The sequence below is a fragment of the Pelmatolapia mariae genome, linkage group LG3_W (genome assembly GCF_036321145.2).
Source record: "Pelmatolapia mariae isolate MD_Pm_ZW linkage group LG3_W, Pm_UMD_F_2, whole genome shotgun sequence".
Classification (NCBI taxonomy): domain Eukaryota; kingdom Metazoa; phylum Chordata; class Actinopteri; order Cichliformes; family Cichlidae; genus Pelmatolapia; species Pelmatolapia mariae.
The window spans coordinates 39,951,986-39,967,833 of record NC_086229.1 but is presented as its reverse complement, the minus strand read 5'-3'; the positions used below and the strand labels follow the sequence as shown (position 1 = coordinate 39,967,833).

Below are 15,848 nucleotides of genomic sequence, written 5' to 3'. Positions count from 1 at the left end.
AGATCGCGGGTTCGATCCCCAGCTCTCTCTGTGCTGGTCGTTGTGTCCTTGGGTAAGACACTTTACCCTACCTACCGCCTACTGGTGATGGTTAGAGCGGCCGATAGTGCGATATGGCAGCCTCGCTTCTGTCAGTCTGCCCCAGGGCAGCTGTGGCTACAACTGTAGCTTGTCTCCACCAGTGTGTGAATGTGAGTGAATAGTGGAATTGTAAAGTGCTTTGGGTGGCTAGAAAAGCGCTGTATAAATGCAATCCATTATTATTTATGTTTTTTCTGCAGTATATAAAAATTGGTGTATTTCAAAAATAAAACTATGAAGACACTTAAAATAAATTTCCTATGGTGGGAAACGATTTTTTGCAAATTTTTTGTATTTACAGTTTTGAGGGATAACCCTCTTAAATTTCTCTAACTAGAAATGTATGTAAAAACAACAAAAATGAATTTCAATTTTTTTGTACTTTATTGCACTTTTTTTGCAATTTATGTAATTACTATGCACTTAATGCATACGCATGATTAAAATTTGGGCTATAATGGTTGTATTGATGTATAGCAACTCGAAATGCTCCCAAAAATCGCACTACAGCATGTAAAAATATAAAGATAAGCTCTGGCAGACTTGATTCTATGGTAGGTCTTAAAGGGTTAAACTGCTGTATGGTCTTGGCCACTGTGCTGCAGCTCCGTTTTAGGGTGTTGGCAATATTGTCATAGCCTAGGCCGTCTTTATGTAGAGTAACAAGTCTCTTTTTCAGATCCTCAGAGAATTCTTTACCATGATGTGCCACGTTAAACTTCCAGTGACCACTATGAGAGAGGGTGAGAGCAATAACACCAAATTCAAAACACCTGTTTCCCATTTGCCCCTGAGACCTTGTAATACTAACGAGTCACATGACCCCAGCGAGGGAAAATGACTAATTGGGCACAATTTGGACATTTTCACTTAGGGGTGTACTCACTTTTATTGCCAGCAGTTCAGATATTAATGGCTGTGTGTTGAGTTATTTTGAGGGGACATCAAATTTACACTGTTATACAAGCTGTACACTGACTCTACATTGTATCAAAGTGTCATGTCCTCAATGTATCCCCATGGAAAGATAGAATAAAATATTTACAAAAATGTAAGGGGGCTGTCACTTTTGTGAGATATTAGAGATGAAGGAACAGTTGTTAGTGGAATTCTTCATTCATGTGATTTCAGGATTCAGTAAATGTGACATGTGTCAGCTCCATGTCATCAAACTCAGGACTGATCTGTTCATCATTAGAATCCAGAGTGATTTTCCTGCATCCATCAGTCTGTGGAGGAGGTGGAGAGGAGCTGCTGCTCTCACTGACACACTGACTGCAGAATGAGCTCAGCTGCTGTTCCACAGTAACTGCTGCGAGGTGGACACATCTGTTTGACCATAAGCAGTTACTGTGTCAACAGCTGTTGGAGGTCGGGGGTCTTTATAATTACAGTGCAGATGTAGTGTAGAACTGAATTAAACATGCTGACTTTATCTGCTTAAAAATCCTTCGTTACAAATATTGGATCTGCTTCAACAGGAAGTAGTTATCACAACAATACAAAGGTTGTTGGGTTTGATATTTAGACTGACTTAATTAGATAATGGTAAATGGCCTGTATTTGTATTTACAAATACAGGCCATTTACTAGTCCCTAAGGACCCCAAAGCGCTTTACACATCCAGTCATCCACCCATTCACACACTGGTGATGGCAGCTACATTGTAGCTACAGCCACCCTGGGGCGCACTGACAGAGGAAACATTACACAACGTCCATATCAACACAAGTACAGAAACAAACTGTCACTTCTAATTTTTCTTATTAATAGTGAATCAGTGTGTGTCAGTGAATGCATCGTGTGTGCTTCACGGCTCCATCTAGTGGACTGATAGTAGAGCAGCTGATGGCAGCTTCCTCTGCCTCACACTGCTGTCTGACTGCATTCAGCTGACACTGAGATGAAGCAGGAAAGAAGCAGCTGATATTTGGACAGCACACATGATGGAAAGGAAGATTTCAGTTGATGTGCACATGAATGATTTGTTTCCTCTGCAGGTGAAGGTAGAAAGTGTGTGTGAGCTGATGTGAATCATGTGACCTGGTTTCTAGGTTACATGACAGGTCAGAGGTCAGCGACTGTAACTCAGTTACTCCTGTTAATGTGAACTCACTGAGTGTTTGTGGTTTAACTCTCAGACTGACTGAAGATGATGATGGAGGAAGAGGAGGACAGAGCAGAGTCTGCAGGGTCCAGCTGTCCGTCTGTGAGGAGTGACCGGTCCAAAGATGAACCTCCAGACTTGAGTGGTAAACCTGGACCAACGAGGTCAGAGAGCTGAACTCACTGAGTAACAGAAATAATTCTGCACTGACATTATAATCAGTGTTGATTCTGGTTGATTTTCTGACTGTGTTTGTGAGCTGAGAGGAAATGAAAATGAATGAATTTGTAACAAAAATCAGTTTTCTCCAGTTTTCCTGTAAAACGCTGAACTCTAATCTAAGAGGATGTTACTGACAGGAAACAGCTGCATTATCTGCAGTCTGTGTGATCACAGCTACTTCAATCATGTTTGTGTCTGCAGAGGTCAGAGGTCACAGTCTGCAGGGTCCAGCTGTCCGTCTGTGAGGAGTGACCGGTCCAAAGGTGACCCTCCACTCTTCAGTGGTGAACCTGGACCAACGAGGTCAGAGAGCTGTGATGACTCCTTCACATGTTTGTGTTTCCTGGATAAATCTGACCTGAAACATCCTCAGATTGTTACAAAGATTCATTAAAAAGAAAACAATGAAAGAGAAAAGATCCAAATGTTAGACTTGGTCATTTGCTGTTTGAGGACAGTGATGCTCATATCTGTGGGGAAAGTGTGACCTGAGTGGGTTCATGTTTGTCTTTAAAGAGCTGCTCTGATTCTCTTTGTGTCTGATCTGTTAAACAGTCTGAGAGGTCACACAGAGACCCAGCAGCTAAAGCCTGGATCATACTGGCTGCTGTCACTCCATCAGGACAACACTGAACCACAGTGGTGTGGATGTAGTGGATAAATCCCACCATACTGATGCTCAGATTTACAGGGAGTGCAGAATTATTAGGCAAGTTGTATTTTTGAGGACTGATCTTATTATTGAACAACAACCATGTTCTCAATGAACCCAAAAAACTCATTAATATCAAAGCTGAATGTTTTTGGAAGTAGTTTTTAGTTTGTTTTCAGTTTTAGCTATTTTAGGGGGATATCTGTGTGTGCAGGTGACTATTACTGTGCATAATTATTAGGCAACATAACAAAAAACAAATATATACCCATTTCAATTATTTATTTTTACCAGTGAAACCAATATAACATCTCCACATTCACAAATATACATTTCTGACATTCAAAAACAAAACAAAAACAAATCAGCGACCAATATAGCCACCTTTCTTTGCAAGGACACTCAAAAGCCTGCCATCCATGGATTCTGTCAGTGTTTTGATCTGTTCACCATCAACATTGCGTGCAGCAGCAACCACAGCCTCCCAGACACTGTTCAGAGAGGTGTACTGTTTTCCCTCCTTGTAAATCTCACATTTGATGATGGACCACAGGTTCTCAATGGGGTTCAGATCAGGTGAACAAGGAGGCCATGTCATTAGTTTTTCTTCTTTTATACCCTTTCTTGCCAGCCACGCTGTGGAGTACTTGGACGCGTGTGATGGAGCATTGTCCTGCATGAAAATCATGTTTTTCTTGAAGGATGCAGACTTCTTCCTGTACCACTGCTTGAAGAAGGTGTCTTCCAGAAACTGGCAGTAGGACTGGGAGTTGAGCTTGACTCCATCCTCAACCCGAAAAGGTTAGGTTCCCTCTAAGCTGCACACGTGCGCAATTGCGCACTGATGGCACGGTCTCTACGCACAGAAAATCTGTGTTGCGCATAAAAAAAAATCAAATCTCAATTAAAATTAAAGTAAATACGTTAACAATTCTGTTTCGCAGTGTTAGTCAGTAAGTGACTGGCTGCTCCCGTATGGGATTAGAAGATGCCACCTTATCCCATAGTCCAGCCAATGATGCGATTCACATTCGTATATACGCAGCTAATCAACGTCGTTGACAGGCTATGACAGCGTCCTTATGTGCCGACACCGGTGTTTTAGCGAGCAAAGCGGCGTGACTGATGTGGAGTGAAGCCATGTTAATGACAACGTGTACAACCATTGGAGATGTGAGCAGGACAGACGGAACAACTGACGGAAAAAGTGTGGACTTTATACCAGTTTTTAAATTGTGTTGATAGGCCACGTAAAACCAGAGTTATGATAAAAATATCTGCAATGTTTGGTTTTCTTCCTGAATACTGTCGTTGTTTATATTTACTGTGGGAAGAAATGGTAAAAACTCCGTTTTATAAGGAAAACGGTCGAAAGCCTGTGAGCAAAAACAAAACCAAATAACCCCACCTTTTGGAAAAATGTACCATGTCGACCAATCAAAAAATGATATGGTGATATGGCATTTAGATGTTTAGGGAGGGGGAAGTTTTAGGAGTGATGGCGGTGTTTTGAGATGTGAGAGATTTGAGACGTGTGGTGTGTTTGGAGTGTGTTAGTGTGTAGTGTAGTCAATAGTTTTGTTGTGTGTATCAGAACAATGAGGCGACTGCTGAATCTTACAGGTGTTACAGGAGTGATACATCTGCTGTTGTCAGGCCTGCAGGTATCAGGCTGTTGTTCTCTGGTGGACGATGCAGATTTCAATAGAGAATAAATTTTGTTCTTCAGCTGGGAAAAAAGAATCTAATTTTCTGAACTTAAGAATTTATGATGCTGGAAAAAACATGGAGACAATAACACAACATTTCCACTGTATTCATAGAATGAATGTAAAACTGTCAGACATTCATTAAATATGCAAAATGTCCACAGAAACATCAGAGGGTCAGATGTGAAGCACTCAGTGATTTTGATCAAATGACTCATCAGTTATTGATCTGTACTACACTGATCTACCACGTTAGTAAAGCTGGTGTTCTGGTGGTGGAGGGAGACCTCGGATCATGTTCTGGTTTTGGAGCAGTGATCTGCTGATGGTTCAGTTTAATGAGCTTCTTCAAAATCATCCCTGACATCACCACTGAAAAGGACGTCCATAAAAACAGACTGAAAATTACTGATATGTTCACAATCTGAGAGATTAAAATTGGACAGACTTGATTCAGATGAAGTTATTTGAGCAGAAACTGCTGGATCTCTATCCTGTGCTTGATCTAATCCTTCATGGTTCCTCCACAGAGTGGACCAGCAGAGCTCAGAGGTTCCCAGTGGTCAGTCTGCCCAGCAGCATCAAACACAGCTGGACTCCATATTTATGGTCTGTACATGTACAACAACTACTGTTACATCTATTCTGTTCACAATCATCTCCATGCTGCTCTTTGTAGACCAGTGTCAGTGTGTCCAACATGGATCTGATGTTTGGCTCCATGATTTCAGTCTGATTGGCTCATTCATAAATATTCTGTTCCAGCTGCTGGAGGACAACATCATCACTTTTGTGAAGAACGAGCTGAAGAAGATCCAGAAGGTTCTGAGTCCAGATTACCCAGAATGCTTAGAGAGTCAGAGGAGCAGCAGCAGAGAGGCATTTGTGAAGATCACAGTGGACTTCCTGAGGAGAATGAAGCAGGAGGAGCTGGTTGACTGTCTGCAGAACAGTAAGAGGATTTATCTAAAGATTTAAGCTGCTGGATAAATGAATATTTTCTCATGTCTGATGAGATGGAGCAACATGTTTTAAAGATTCATTTTGGAATTAAGTGTTTATTTCCACTTTCAAATGATATTCTATATATTTCTTCTCTTTCAGAGCACATTGCTGCCATTTGTCAGCATAACCTTAAATCCACCCTGAAGAAGAAGTTCCAGTGTGTGTTTGAGGGGATCGCTAAAGCAGGAAACCCAACCCTTCTGAATCAGATCTACACAGAGCTCTACATCACAGAGGGAGGGATTGCAGAGGTCAATGATGAACATGAGGTCAGACAGATTGAAACAGCATCCAGGAAACCAGACAGACCAGAAACAACAATCAGACAAGAAGACATCTTTAAAGCCTCACCTGGAAGAGATGAACCAATCAGAACAGTGCTGACAAAGGGAGTGGCTGGCATTGGGAAAACAGTCTTAACACAGAAATACACCCTGGACTGGGCTGAAGACAAAGCCAACCAGGACATCCAGTTCATATTTCCATTCACTTTCAGAGAGCTGAATGTGCTGAAAGAGGAAAAGTTCAGCTTGGTGGAACTTGTTCATCACTTCTTTACTGAAACCAAAGAAGCAGGAATCTGCAGCTTTGAAGACTTCCAGGTTGTGTTCATCTTTGATGGTCTGGATGAGTGTCGACTTCCTCTGGACTTCCACAAAACTACAATCCTGACTGACCCTAGAAAGTCCACCTCAGTGGATGTGCTGCTGATAAACCTCATCAGGGGGAACCTGCTTCCCTCTGCTCGCCTCTGGATAACCACACGACCTGCAGCAGCCAATCAGATCCCTCCTGACTGTGTTGGCATGGTGACAGAGGTCAGAGGGTTCACTGATCCACAGAAGAAGAAGTACTTCAGGAAGAGATTCAGAGATGAGGAGCAGGCCAGCAGGATCATCTCCCACATCAAGACATCACGAAGCCTCCACATCATGTGCCACATCCCAGTCTTCTGCTGGATCACTGCTACAGTTCTGGAGGATGTGCTGGAAACCAGAGAGGGAGGACAGCTGCCCAAGACCCTGACTGAGATGTACATCCACTTCCTGGTGGTTCAGGCCAAAGTGAAGAAGGTCAAGTATGATGGAGGAGCTGAGACAGATCCACACTGGAGTCCAGAGAGCAGGAAGATGATGGAGTCTCTGGGAAAACTGGCTTTTGATCAGCTGCAGAAAGGAAACCTGATCTTCTATGAATCAGACCTGACAGAGTGTGGCATCGATATCAGAGCAGCCTCAGTGTACTCAGGAGTGTTCACACAGATCTTTAAAGAGGAGAGAGGACTGTACCAGGACAAGGTGTTCTGCTTCATCCATCTGAGTGTTCAGGAGTTTCTGGCTGCTCTTCATGTCCATCTGACCTTCATCAACTCTGGACTCAATCTGCTGGAAGAGGAACAAACAACCTCCAAGAAATCTAAATTATTTAACAAACCAAAACTTCAATCTCTCCACCGGAGTGCTGTGAACAAGGCCTTACAGAGTCCAAATGGACACCTGGACTTGTTTCTCCGCTTCCTCCTGGGTCTTTCACTGCAGACCAATCAGACACTCCTACGAGGTCTGCTGACACAGACAGGAAGTAGCTCACAGACCAATCAGGAAACAGTCCAGTACATCAAGGAGAAACTCAGTGAGAATCTGTCTGCAGAGAAAAGCATCAATCTGTTCCACTGTCTGAATGAACTGAATGATCGTTCTCTAGTGGTGGAGATCCAACAGTCCCTGAGATCAGGAAGTCTCTCCACAGATAAACTGTCTCCTGCTCAGTGGTCAGCTCTGGTCTTCATCTTACTGTCATCAGAAAAAGATCTGGATGTGTTTGACCTGAAGAAGTACTCTGCTTCAGAAGAGGCTCTTCTGTGGCTGCTGCCAGTGGTCAAAGCCTCCAACAAAGCTCTGTGAGTACATTTGTACTCATGTCTTTACTTTAACATCCAACTGTGTCAGTAATTTATTTCACCAGGCTTTCTGTCTTTGTATGAATTTGTATCCTAAAGTTTTGGGATTTCTCCAATACAACTGTAACCTCTTTGATGCCTCCAGAACTCGGTGTACTCGAGACGCTGAATTCACAATAAACTCTGATCATCACTGCTGCTGTTCTGTTATCAGTCTTTGTTTAAAAACTTAGGCTGCATGTGCCTAATGTTGTGATACTTTATATTCACATGCATGCTCCTAGATACATTTCTACTGCAGGTCTATTTTTAGTCACAAATGTTGGTGAAACACTTGCTTTTACATGCATGGTGGGTCCTGCATTAAAGAAAGCATTTGAATTACTCAGTGAATCATGGTAGCCAGAGAAACATCCTTAGTTACACTTTAAACTAAACTCTGCTTCGGTCTTCCACAGTTTGTTTGTTGTTTCTTTGTTGTTGTTGGCCTGCTCTCTCCTCTCACTCCAATCTGGTTGCAGCAGATGTTTGTCCCTCCCTGAACCTGCTTTTCTTCCAGTTTTTCTTTCACACTGTTGTCAAAATGTTGTTACAGACTTGGGTGCAGCACCTCAGTTCATCTTCAGTCTGAAACCAGCTGTTTTAGCTATATCCCCTCAAGCACACCTTCCCTGGTCATCTCTGCTGTGGTTGCTATAAAACTTAATCTTGATTTAAAAAAGAAAAGAAATTATTTTTTGGTCAGCAGCTCACTGCTGAGTGACATTTCAGACACTGAGATTCACCCTATAGCTGTCAGCGATCATCCTCCTGTATCTTTAACACTAATGCACAAGAATAATACTACGCCAAGTAAAAACTGGAGATTTAATACATCACTGCTTAAAGATGAAGACTTTATTAAATATTTTAAAAAAGAGTGGACTTCATATTTAGACTTTAATGACACTCCCGGAACATCAGCTTCTGTTTTATGGGAAGCAGGGAAAGCCGTGATGAGAGGTAAAATAATTTCTTTCTCATCACATAAAAAGAAAAAAGAAAACAAAAATATTCAGGAATTAGAAAAAACCATCAAATCACTAGAAGAAGCCTACGCGTCCCACCAAGATCAGGAAACATTGAACAAAATACGCAAAACAAAACTAGAATTAAATGAGGTAATTGATAAAAAAACAAAATTCTTAGTACAAAGACTACGCTTACAAAATTATGAACATAGTAATAAATCCGGTCAATTTCTAGCAAACCAGCTAAAAATAAATAAAGAAAAAACAACTATATGTGCTGTTCAAGATTCATCTGGGAACACAATATATGAACCGAAACAAATAAACAACATTTTCAGGGATTTCTATAAAACGTTGTATTCACCACAAATAAACCCATCTAAAAAGGAAATTGATCAGTTTTTAGACAACATAACTCTCCCAAAATTATTAGACACTCAAGCAATGGCACTGGATTCGCCACTGACGCCAGGTGAACTCCAAGAAGCCCTGATAAATATGCCCAATAATAAGGCTCCAGGTCCAGACGGCTGTCCTGCAGAATTCTACAAAGAATTCTGGACGATTCTAGCACCAGTTTTTTACAGAACGTTGTTGGAAATCAAAGAAAATGGCAGACTTCCATCAAATATGAATTCTGCAAACATTAATCTCCTGCTAAAACCAGGCAAAGACCCTGTATATCCCTCAAGCTATCGTCCAATATCCCTTATAAATGTAGACCTTAAAATAATTTGCAAAGCTCTCTCAAAGAGACTAGAGAAAATAACCCCCCTCTTAATTCATCCTGACCAAACTGGTTTCATAAAAGGTAGGCACTCATCAACAAATACACGTAGATTACTTAATTTGATAGACTACTCATACAGTAAAAACCTTGAAACTACAATATTTTCTCTAGATGCAGAAAAAGCGTTTGACAGAGTTAACTGGAAATTTCTATTTGCAACTTTACACAAATTTGGTTTTGGATCTTCTTTCATCAACTGGTTAAAAATATTATATAATTCCCCAACAGCTTGTGTCAGAACAAATGACCAGACATCCTCCAGCTTCTGTCTCCTGAGGGGCACCAGGCAGGGATGCCCACTCTCCCCTTCACTGTTTGCAATTTTTATCGAACCACTAGCAGCAGCAATTAGACAGAATTCAGTAATTAAGGGCATAAAATGCAAGAACGTGGAACATAAAATCAGCCTTTATGCGGATGATGTGTTACTCTTTCTCCAAAATTCACAAACCAATATCTCTGGGGTGATCGAACTGATAAACTCTTTTGCAAGAATATCAGATTACTCAATTAACTGGTCAAAATCTACAGTCCTTCCGATTAATTGCTCCTTCCATAATTCCTCTTCTACTCCACTGCAATCGGGAAATATAAAATATTTAGGTATTAATGTTTCTCCCAAGCTTGCAGATCTAACTAAATTAAACCATATCCCACTTTTAAAGAAAGTAGAAGGTGATCTGGCTAGGTGGAAATGTCTACCCATATCACTCATGGGAAGGGTTGCCGCTATAAAAATGATGGTATTACCAAAAATAAATTATTTATTCTCAATGATCCCAACTAAACCGCCGCAAGATTGGTTCAGATCTCTAGATTCATATATGTCCAAATTCCTTTGGAAAAATAAGCCCCCACGTATAAGCTTAAAAACACTACAAAAGACCAAGGATAAAGGAGGATTAGAACTACCTAACTTTCAGCACTACTTCTTGGCCAACAGGCTTCAGTTTATCTCAGGATGGCAAAAACATACCCTCTTAGATGAACCTTGGCTAGATGTAGAACAAGCACTTTGCAATAATCTAGAGATTTCAGATCTACCGTTTATCAGCTCAAACATCCAACGACATGAATGCTTCAAAAGCGTCAACATCAGCTCCTCTCTGACAGCGTGGTGGGAGTTTCTGAAGTTGACAGAGTCTCCATTAATCCCATGCAAACGTACACCTATCTGGAACAACCCTGACATATTACAAAACAATAATATGATAAACTTTTCAGATTGGAGTAGTAAAGGAATCAAATATTTAGAACATATACTAGAAGGAACAGAATTTATTTCATTTGACAGACTAGTTACACAATATGGGATCAACAAGAAAAGATTTTTAGAATATCAACAAATTAAATCCATAGTAAAAAAGAGATTTAAACCGGGTCAAGTTGAACTACAAACACCACCAAGTGTGGTTCAATTTCTTACTCTTAAAACCCCCAAATTACTATCCAAAATATACAGAATGCTTTCTAAAACAGATGAATCAATATCACTTCCTATTGCAAAATGGGAAGCGGATTTATCAGTTAACTTAGACCAAAACTTCTGGTCTCAGATTTGCTTAAAAACCTTTCATTTAATTAGAAATCCCAGTCTTCAATTAATTCAATACAAAATACTACATAGAGTGCACTATACAGGTCATCGGATGTTCAAGATGGGCTTTACGTCTACCAAGAAAACAGTCCTCATGAACTGGAAAAATAAAAATAATCTTAATTCTAACCAATATAGAAATTATCTATTAGATTACATTAGTCTTGACACAGCCTCTGCCACCACATCAGATCAATTGCTCTGGGCTCCTTTGATCAGCTCCATCACCTAGTGGGGGTGGGGGGCCATAGTTTGGTCCCACCTTCACTGTTGTGATTGGTGTGGGGGTAGGGACAGGCTTAGGGCGTCGGGGGGTTCCCCAGGAGCATCTTCCTTGGGGGGCTCAACCCGGGGTAGCGGTCATGGCCAATTAGGGGCTCTGTTGGCTCTTAGGTGACGGTTTCCTCGTGGCTGCGTGCAGCGGGGCTAGGGGAGGGTCTGTGCTGACGGACGTGGGTTACTGACCTGGTAGCCTGGCTGCCCCTGGGTGGGTCCGGGATGGGCGTGAGGTTCTGGGGGCGCTCCGTCTCTGGGCTGGGGCCCTGGCCGGGCCTCAAGGGCTTGGGTCCTGGTTGGTGTGTTGCCGAGGTTGTGGGCGGGTGGGTGTATGGGGGCCCGGCCCTGGCGCGGGGTGCCGCCGGTGCATCGAGCCACCTGGGGGGCTCTTCAACTGGTGGGGGAGGTTGTCACATCTTGCAGGAGCTTTCCTCTCTTCAGGAACTCTCTCTGCAGGAGGGGGAGATACAGGAGTGGTGGAGGAAGATCTCAGCCTGGGCGTCTATTGTCTTGTGTAGTCTGGAAGATGAGTGGATGATGGGGGGGGTGCAGTTTTCTCTGTGGTGGGGTCAGGTGAATTGTCCCGGGCTCTGTGGGGACGGGGGGCGCTGCTGCACTGGGCCCCGGTCCGGATGGGCCTGGGCCCCCTTTCCCTGGCGGGTTGCACAGCATGGGGGTGCCTACTGGGGTCAGCGGGGGAGCTGGCCCAGGGAGGGGTCACTTGCCCCTCCCTTCCTTCCCTCCCCATCTCCAGCGGCCTCCCTCTTCCCGCTCCACCACAATCACCCACACATGCAGGGCCTTGGGGTAGGGGTGTGTCACCAGGGTGCAGAGGAGACATCCCCCCCCTCTGTCCCCTTCTGGCTGCCTCTGCCTCAATTTTATCCCACAACTTAGACATTCACATTACTCACACTCTCATTACACATACATATAGGATCTTGGAGGTGGGCACGCTACACGGATTCCAAACTACCATCAGGGTGTACACCTCACCCCTGGCGTCATTGCCCACCTCTCAATTTTAAATACATGTAGACATTGAGGGCTAGCAGGAGGGGCTATATGCTTACCTGCTGCTCTGGCAGGTGGCCCCATGCCCTCCTGGGTTTTAAATACACCTTAGAACACACATACATCAACAGTACATATGAGCGGGTGGAGGGAGGTTTGGTGTCTTCCTACACCCCCGTTCTCTGCGGCCTGCTGGAGCAGGGGGGCTAGGAGGAGGAGTTGGCCGTCCGACTGGGGTCTGGTGTATGGGGCCTCCCTGCTGCTGCGGAGTCGGGGCGGTCTGCTTCTCCCCACCGCAGGGAAAAGGGTTACACCACCTGAGTCTGGGTGCAGTTTCCCCCTCCAGGGGCAAGGGTACCTAGACTCGGGGCTTAGAGTACGCTTGGGGAGTGTGATTGTGTGTACAGCGTCTCTCTATGTCTGTCTCCACGTTGGGTGAGTGTTGAGCAATTGTATATGAGAGCATGAGGGTGGGAATAGATGTTTGTATCTGTGTGTGCCTGTTTGTCTGTGTCTATATGTCAGGTTGGGTATCAGACGCCACCTCTCTGGGGACATCTCAGGACCTCCAAGGTTTGGAGGCCCATCTCCCCCCACCACTTCCCCTGCCGGTGGCGGACGCCCTCAGACATCGGTGCGTTGGTGGTTCTCTGTCTCCGGGGGTGGGCGCCCAGGTACCCACCGGCTCACTCCTTGGCGGCTGCTTATTGGGGCCTGGAGCCTGGGGCTCGCTCGGGCCACTTTGGGGATGGGGTGCCCTCGGCCTCAAGGCCCGGGGCTCGGCCACTCAGGCACAGCTGGCTGCCGGCGGAGCTCACGGGCACGTCACTGCAACCCCCCCTGGCTTCTGCTCCGCGGCTGCTGAGTGACCCCTCATCTGGGACTCTCCTCAGCTCTTTCTGGGATAGTGGCGCAGCTGCCCCTCTGTTGGTCTTCCTTGGTCTCTTGTGTTCTGGGGGCCTCTGGATGTCTGGAGTCTTGATCTCCTCCATACCTGCTTCATGCCCTGGAGGTCGGGGCAGTGGCCCCCCACACCCTCTAGCAGATCATTACATGAAGGAACCTTTTAAAACAAGCGCGTTCATGCTCACAGGTGTACACACGGGTGATCACACACACAAATTACACCCTTTTTGGCTCCTACCTCAAAGCACACTGTGCGCTGTCGATCTCACGTGCTGCACAATAATGTTTAATATTTAGTATTTACTGTCATATTCCCATATATCATTGTGATCTTGTTTATTACTCTCGTTTTCTTCTGCTTGCTTTCTTTTTTCTTTCTCAACAGGTGATCCAGGTGATCGATATATGTATTTTTTGTCTGCTTATTCTGTTGGTTTTTGTTTTTTGCCCTTTTTCCCCGTCCCTCTTCTCAGGTTTTTTTTCTTTCCCTCTTTCTTTCTCCACATTCTCTCCTCCAGTCAAGTCTGTCCCGTATTCAGCAAGTGAAAAAAAAATAAACAATAAAAAGTTGAATCAAATGGACCATTACGGCAAGGCTGGGATGGTCCATTTGGTAAAGTAAATCCGTTGGGCATCTTTCTTCGCCTTTAGACAATAATTCTGATGGCAAAAGAACCAAACGGGACAGGTTAAAAAAAAAAAAAAAAAAAAAAAAGCAAGAAATTGCTCCCATCAGATTAGTAAGGGATACAAGAATGTTTTTGCCCAACCTTGTTTTAATTTATCCAAAGACCATTATTAATGACTAAAGAAAAAAAAAAAAAAAAAAAAAAAAAAAAAAGAAAAGAACAAAAAACAGAAAAAACTCAAGTAAGACTTCATGCCGTTTATTGGCAGCATGGTGCCTGTTTGTCTTTGATGATAAACTGCACTACAGTCTAAAGCAATCGTTCTGACTTTATTGACTTTATGCATGTATATATTCTTCCTGTTCACCTTGGACACACAACAACTCTCTGTTTGTGTGATTGGATCTAGAACACAATTCAGATCAGCCAACATATCCTAATCTAGATGATTTTTAAGGTGGTATCTGGGACGAAAGTTCAAAATCAGCTTGGATGGCCTGTACTGTATGATGGCCTTGGTTGCACCGCATTGATAGCCATGCAGGGTGGTTCACTCCTTGGGCATGAAGACCGAGGAGTGAGCCACCCTTGGTCAAAGCTTGGTCATTCAAGCTCAATGTTTTCCCCTTGTTGGTTGATGATAAGTATTTTTTTTACCTGACTTATAGTCATCATTGTCTTCAAATTAACTCACACACTGCTGTAGCTTACCTGGCTGAGCAGGTGACCCATGTACTGAAAGTTAGAGTCGTGACTCCAGGGCCTGGTTTGAGTCTGCCCAAGACCATTTCCTGTGTGTTATTCTCCTCACTGCTCCCTCCCTTCCTGTCTTCTCTGTCCTATACAGTGAAGACAAAAGGCCTCAAGTTGTGAAAACTCTTCCCCTTCATCATCTTCCAAATCATCTCTCTCATCTAAAATCAGCAGTATTCTCTGAGTAGAGAATCTTTTCACAATCTTGAATGACAAGGATCCAAGTGGGTAAAGTTATTTATTTGTTGTGTTCCTATTTGCAGCTGGGATAGATTGTGAAAAACTCTCGGCTGCCAAAATTACATCCAGTTTAGAAGAAAAACATTTACTGAAGTGTTTGTTTCATCATCCTTCACAACTCATCCACCAGGTGTCACAAACTGCAGCAGAACAGTACAAAGCATAACATACTGGATGGCTGCAACAACCAGAGTTTTACCTACCTTTGGTTTTTCTTGACAGCATGAGCGTAATATTTACTGAACAGAGTCGTCTTCTGTAATCTTTTCAGATTCAGATTCAGAACACTGTATTTATTTTCAAGGGGCAATTAGGATACTGACCTTGCCAACCGTACATACAATACACAAACATCACATTGGGGAGACAGGTCAGGCTAGGTAGCTGGCCGGTTAGCCGCTAGAGCAGCGACCTGGAACCGAACAGCGGAAAATGCACAACATCAGGAAAGATGAGGAGAAAAAAGAACTCCCCCCAGACTGAGCTCCAACAGGGAGATCAGTTTGAGAACAGAAAAAAATTATCTTAGCGCAGAGCACATGAAAACTCTTAATACGCCATAGAAACACATGACAAGCAACAGGGAGCCGGTCTAGACAGCGCATCCGGGCCTGCAGCATTTGCGCTGGTCCCCTTGACCCATGCTTAGGATGGGAAGGAACAGTCTAAACACCCTCTGTTATCAGGTTGAGATTTGTTATGTTCAGCTCCAGCCTTGAGACCACAGCTGGCGCTGGTATGTTAGCCGCATGAAATGATGGTGGTTTTCTTTGGTGCCAACAACTGCATGTCAATTTCACAGCTGATCTAACAGTCCGTCACTCGTCTCTCAATCTCCCGTTGGAGAGCCACGAGCTTCTCCGAGAGGTTATCAGTTTTGCGCCCAAAGAGCAAAGTCTGAGAACTCACGACCGCCATGAGCTTCTTCAAGATCTTATCCGTGCTGCGTTCAGTGAG

General features: G+C 43.7%; 1 protein-coding gene across 1 annotated transcript in view; it reads left to right on the top strand.

The window, feature by feature from the left end:
- The first annotated feature begins 2,226 nt into the window (after positions 1 to 2,226).
- LOC134622756 (protein NLRC3-like) overlaps positions 2,227 to 15,848 on the top strand; it is a 29,273-nt gene continuing 15,651 nt past the window's right edge. The window contains exons 1-5 of the mRNA XM_063468115.1: positions 2,227 to 2,352; positions 2,612 to 2,713; positions 5,302 to 5,380; positions 5,537 to 5,723; positions 5,876 to 7,676. Of these exons, the coding sequence (XP_063324185.1) occupies positions 2,234 to 2,352; positions 2,612 to 2,713; positions 5,302 to 5,380; positions 5,537 to 5,723; positions 5,876 to 7,676 (2,288 nt within the window). The 5' untranslated portion in view covers positions 2,227 to 2,233. The remainder of the gene's footprint in view (positions 2,353 to 2,611; positions 2,714 to 5,301; positions 5,381 to 5,536; positions 5,724 to 5,875; positions 7,677 to 15,848) is intronic.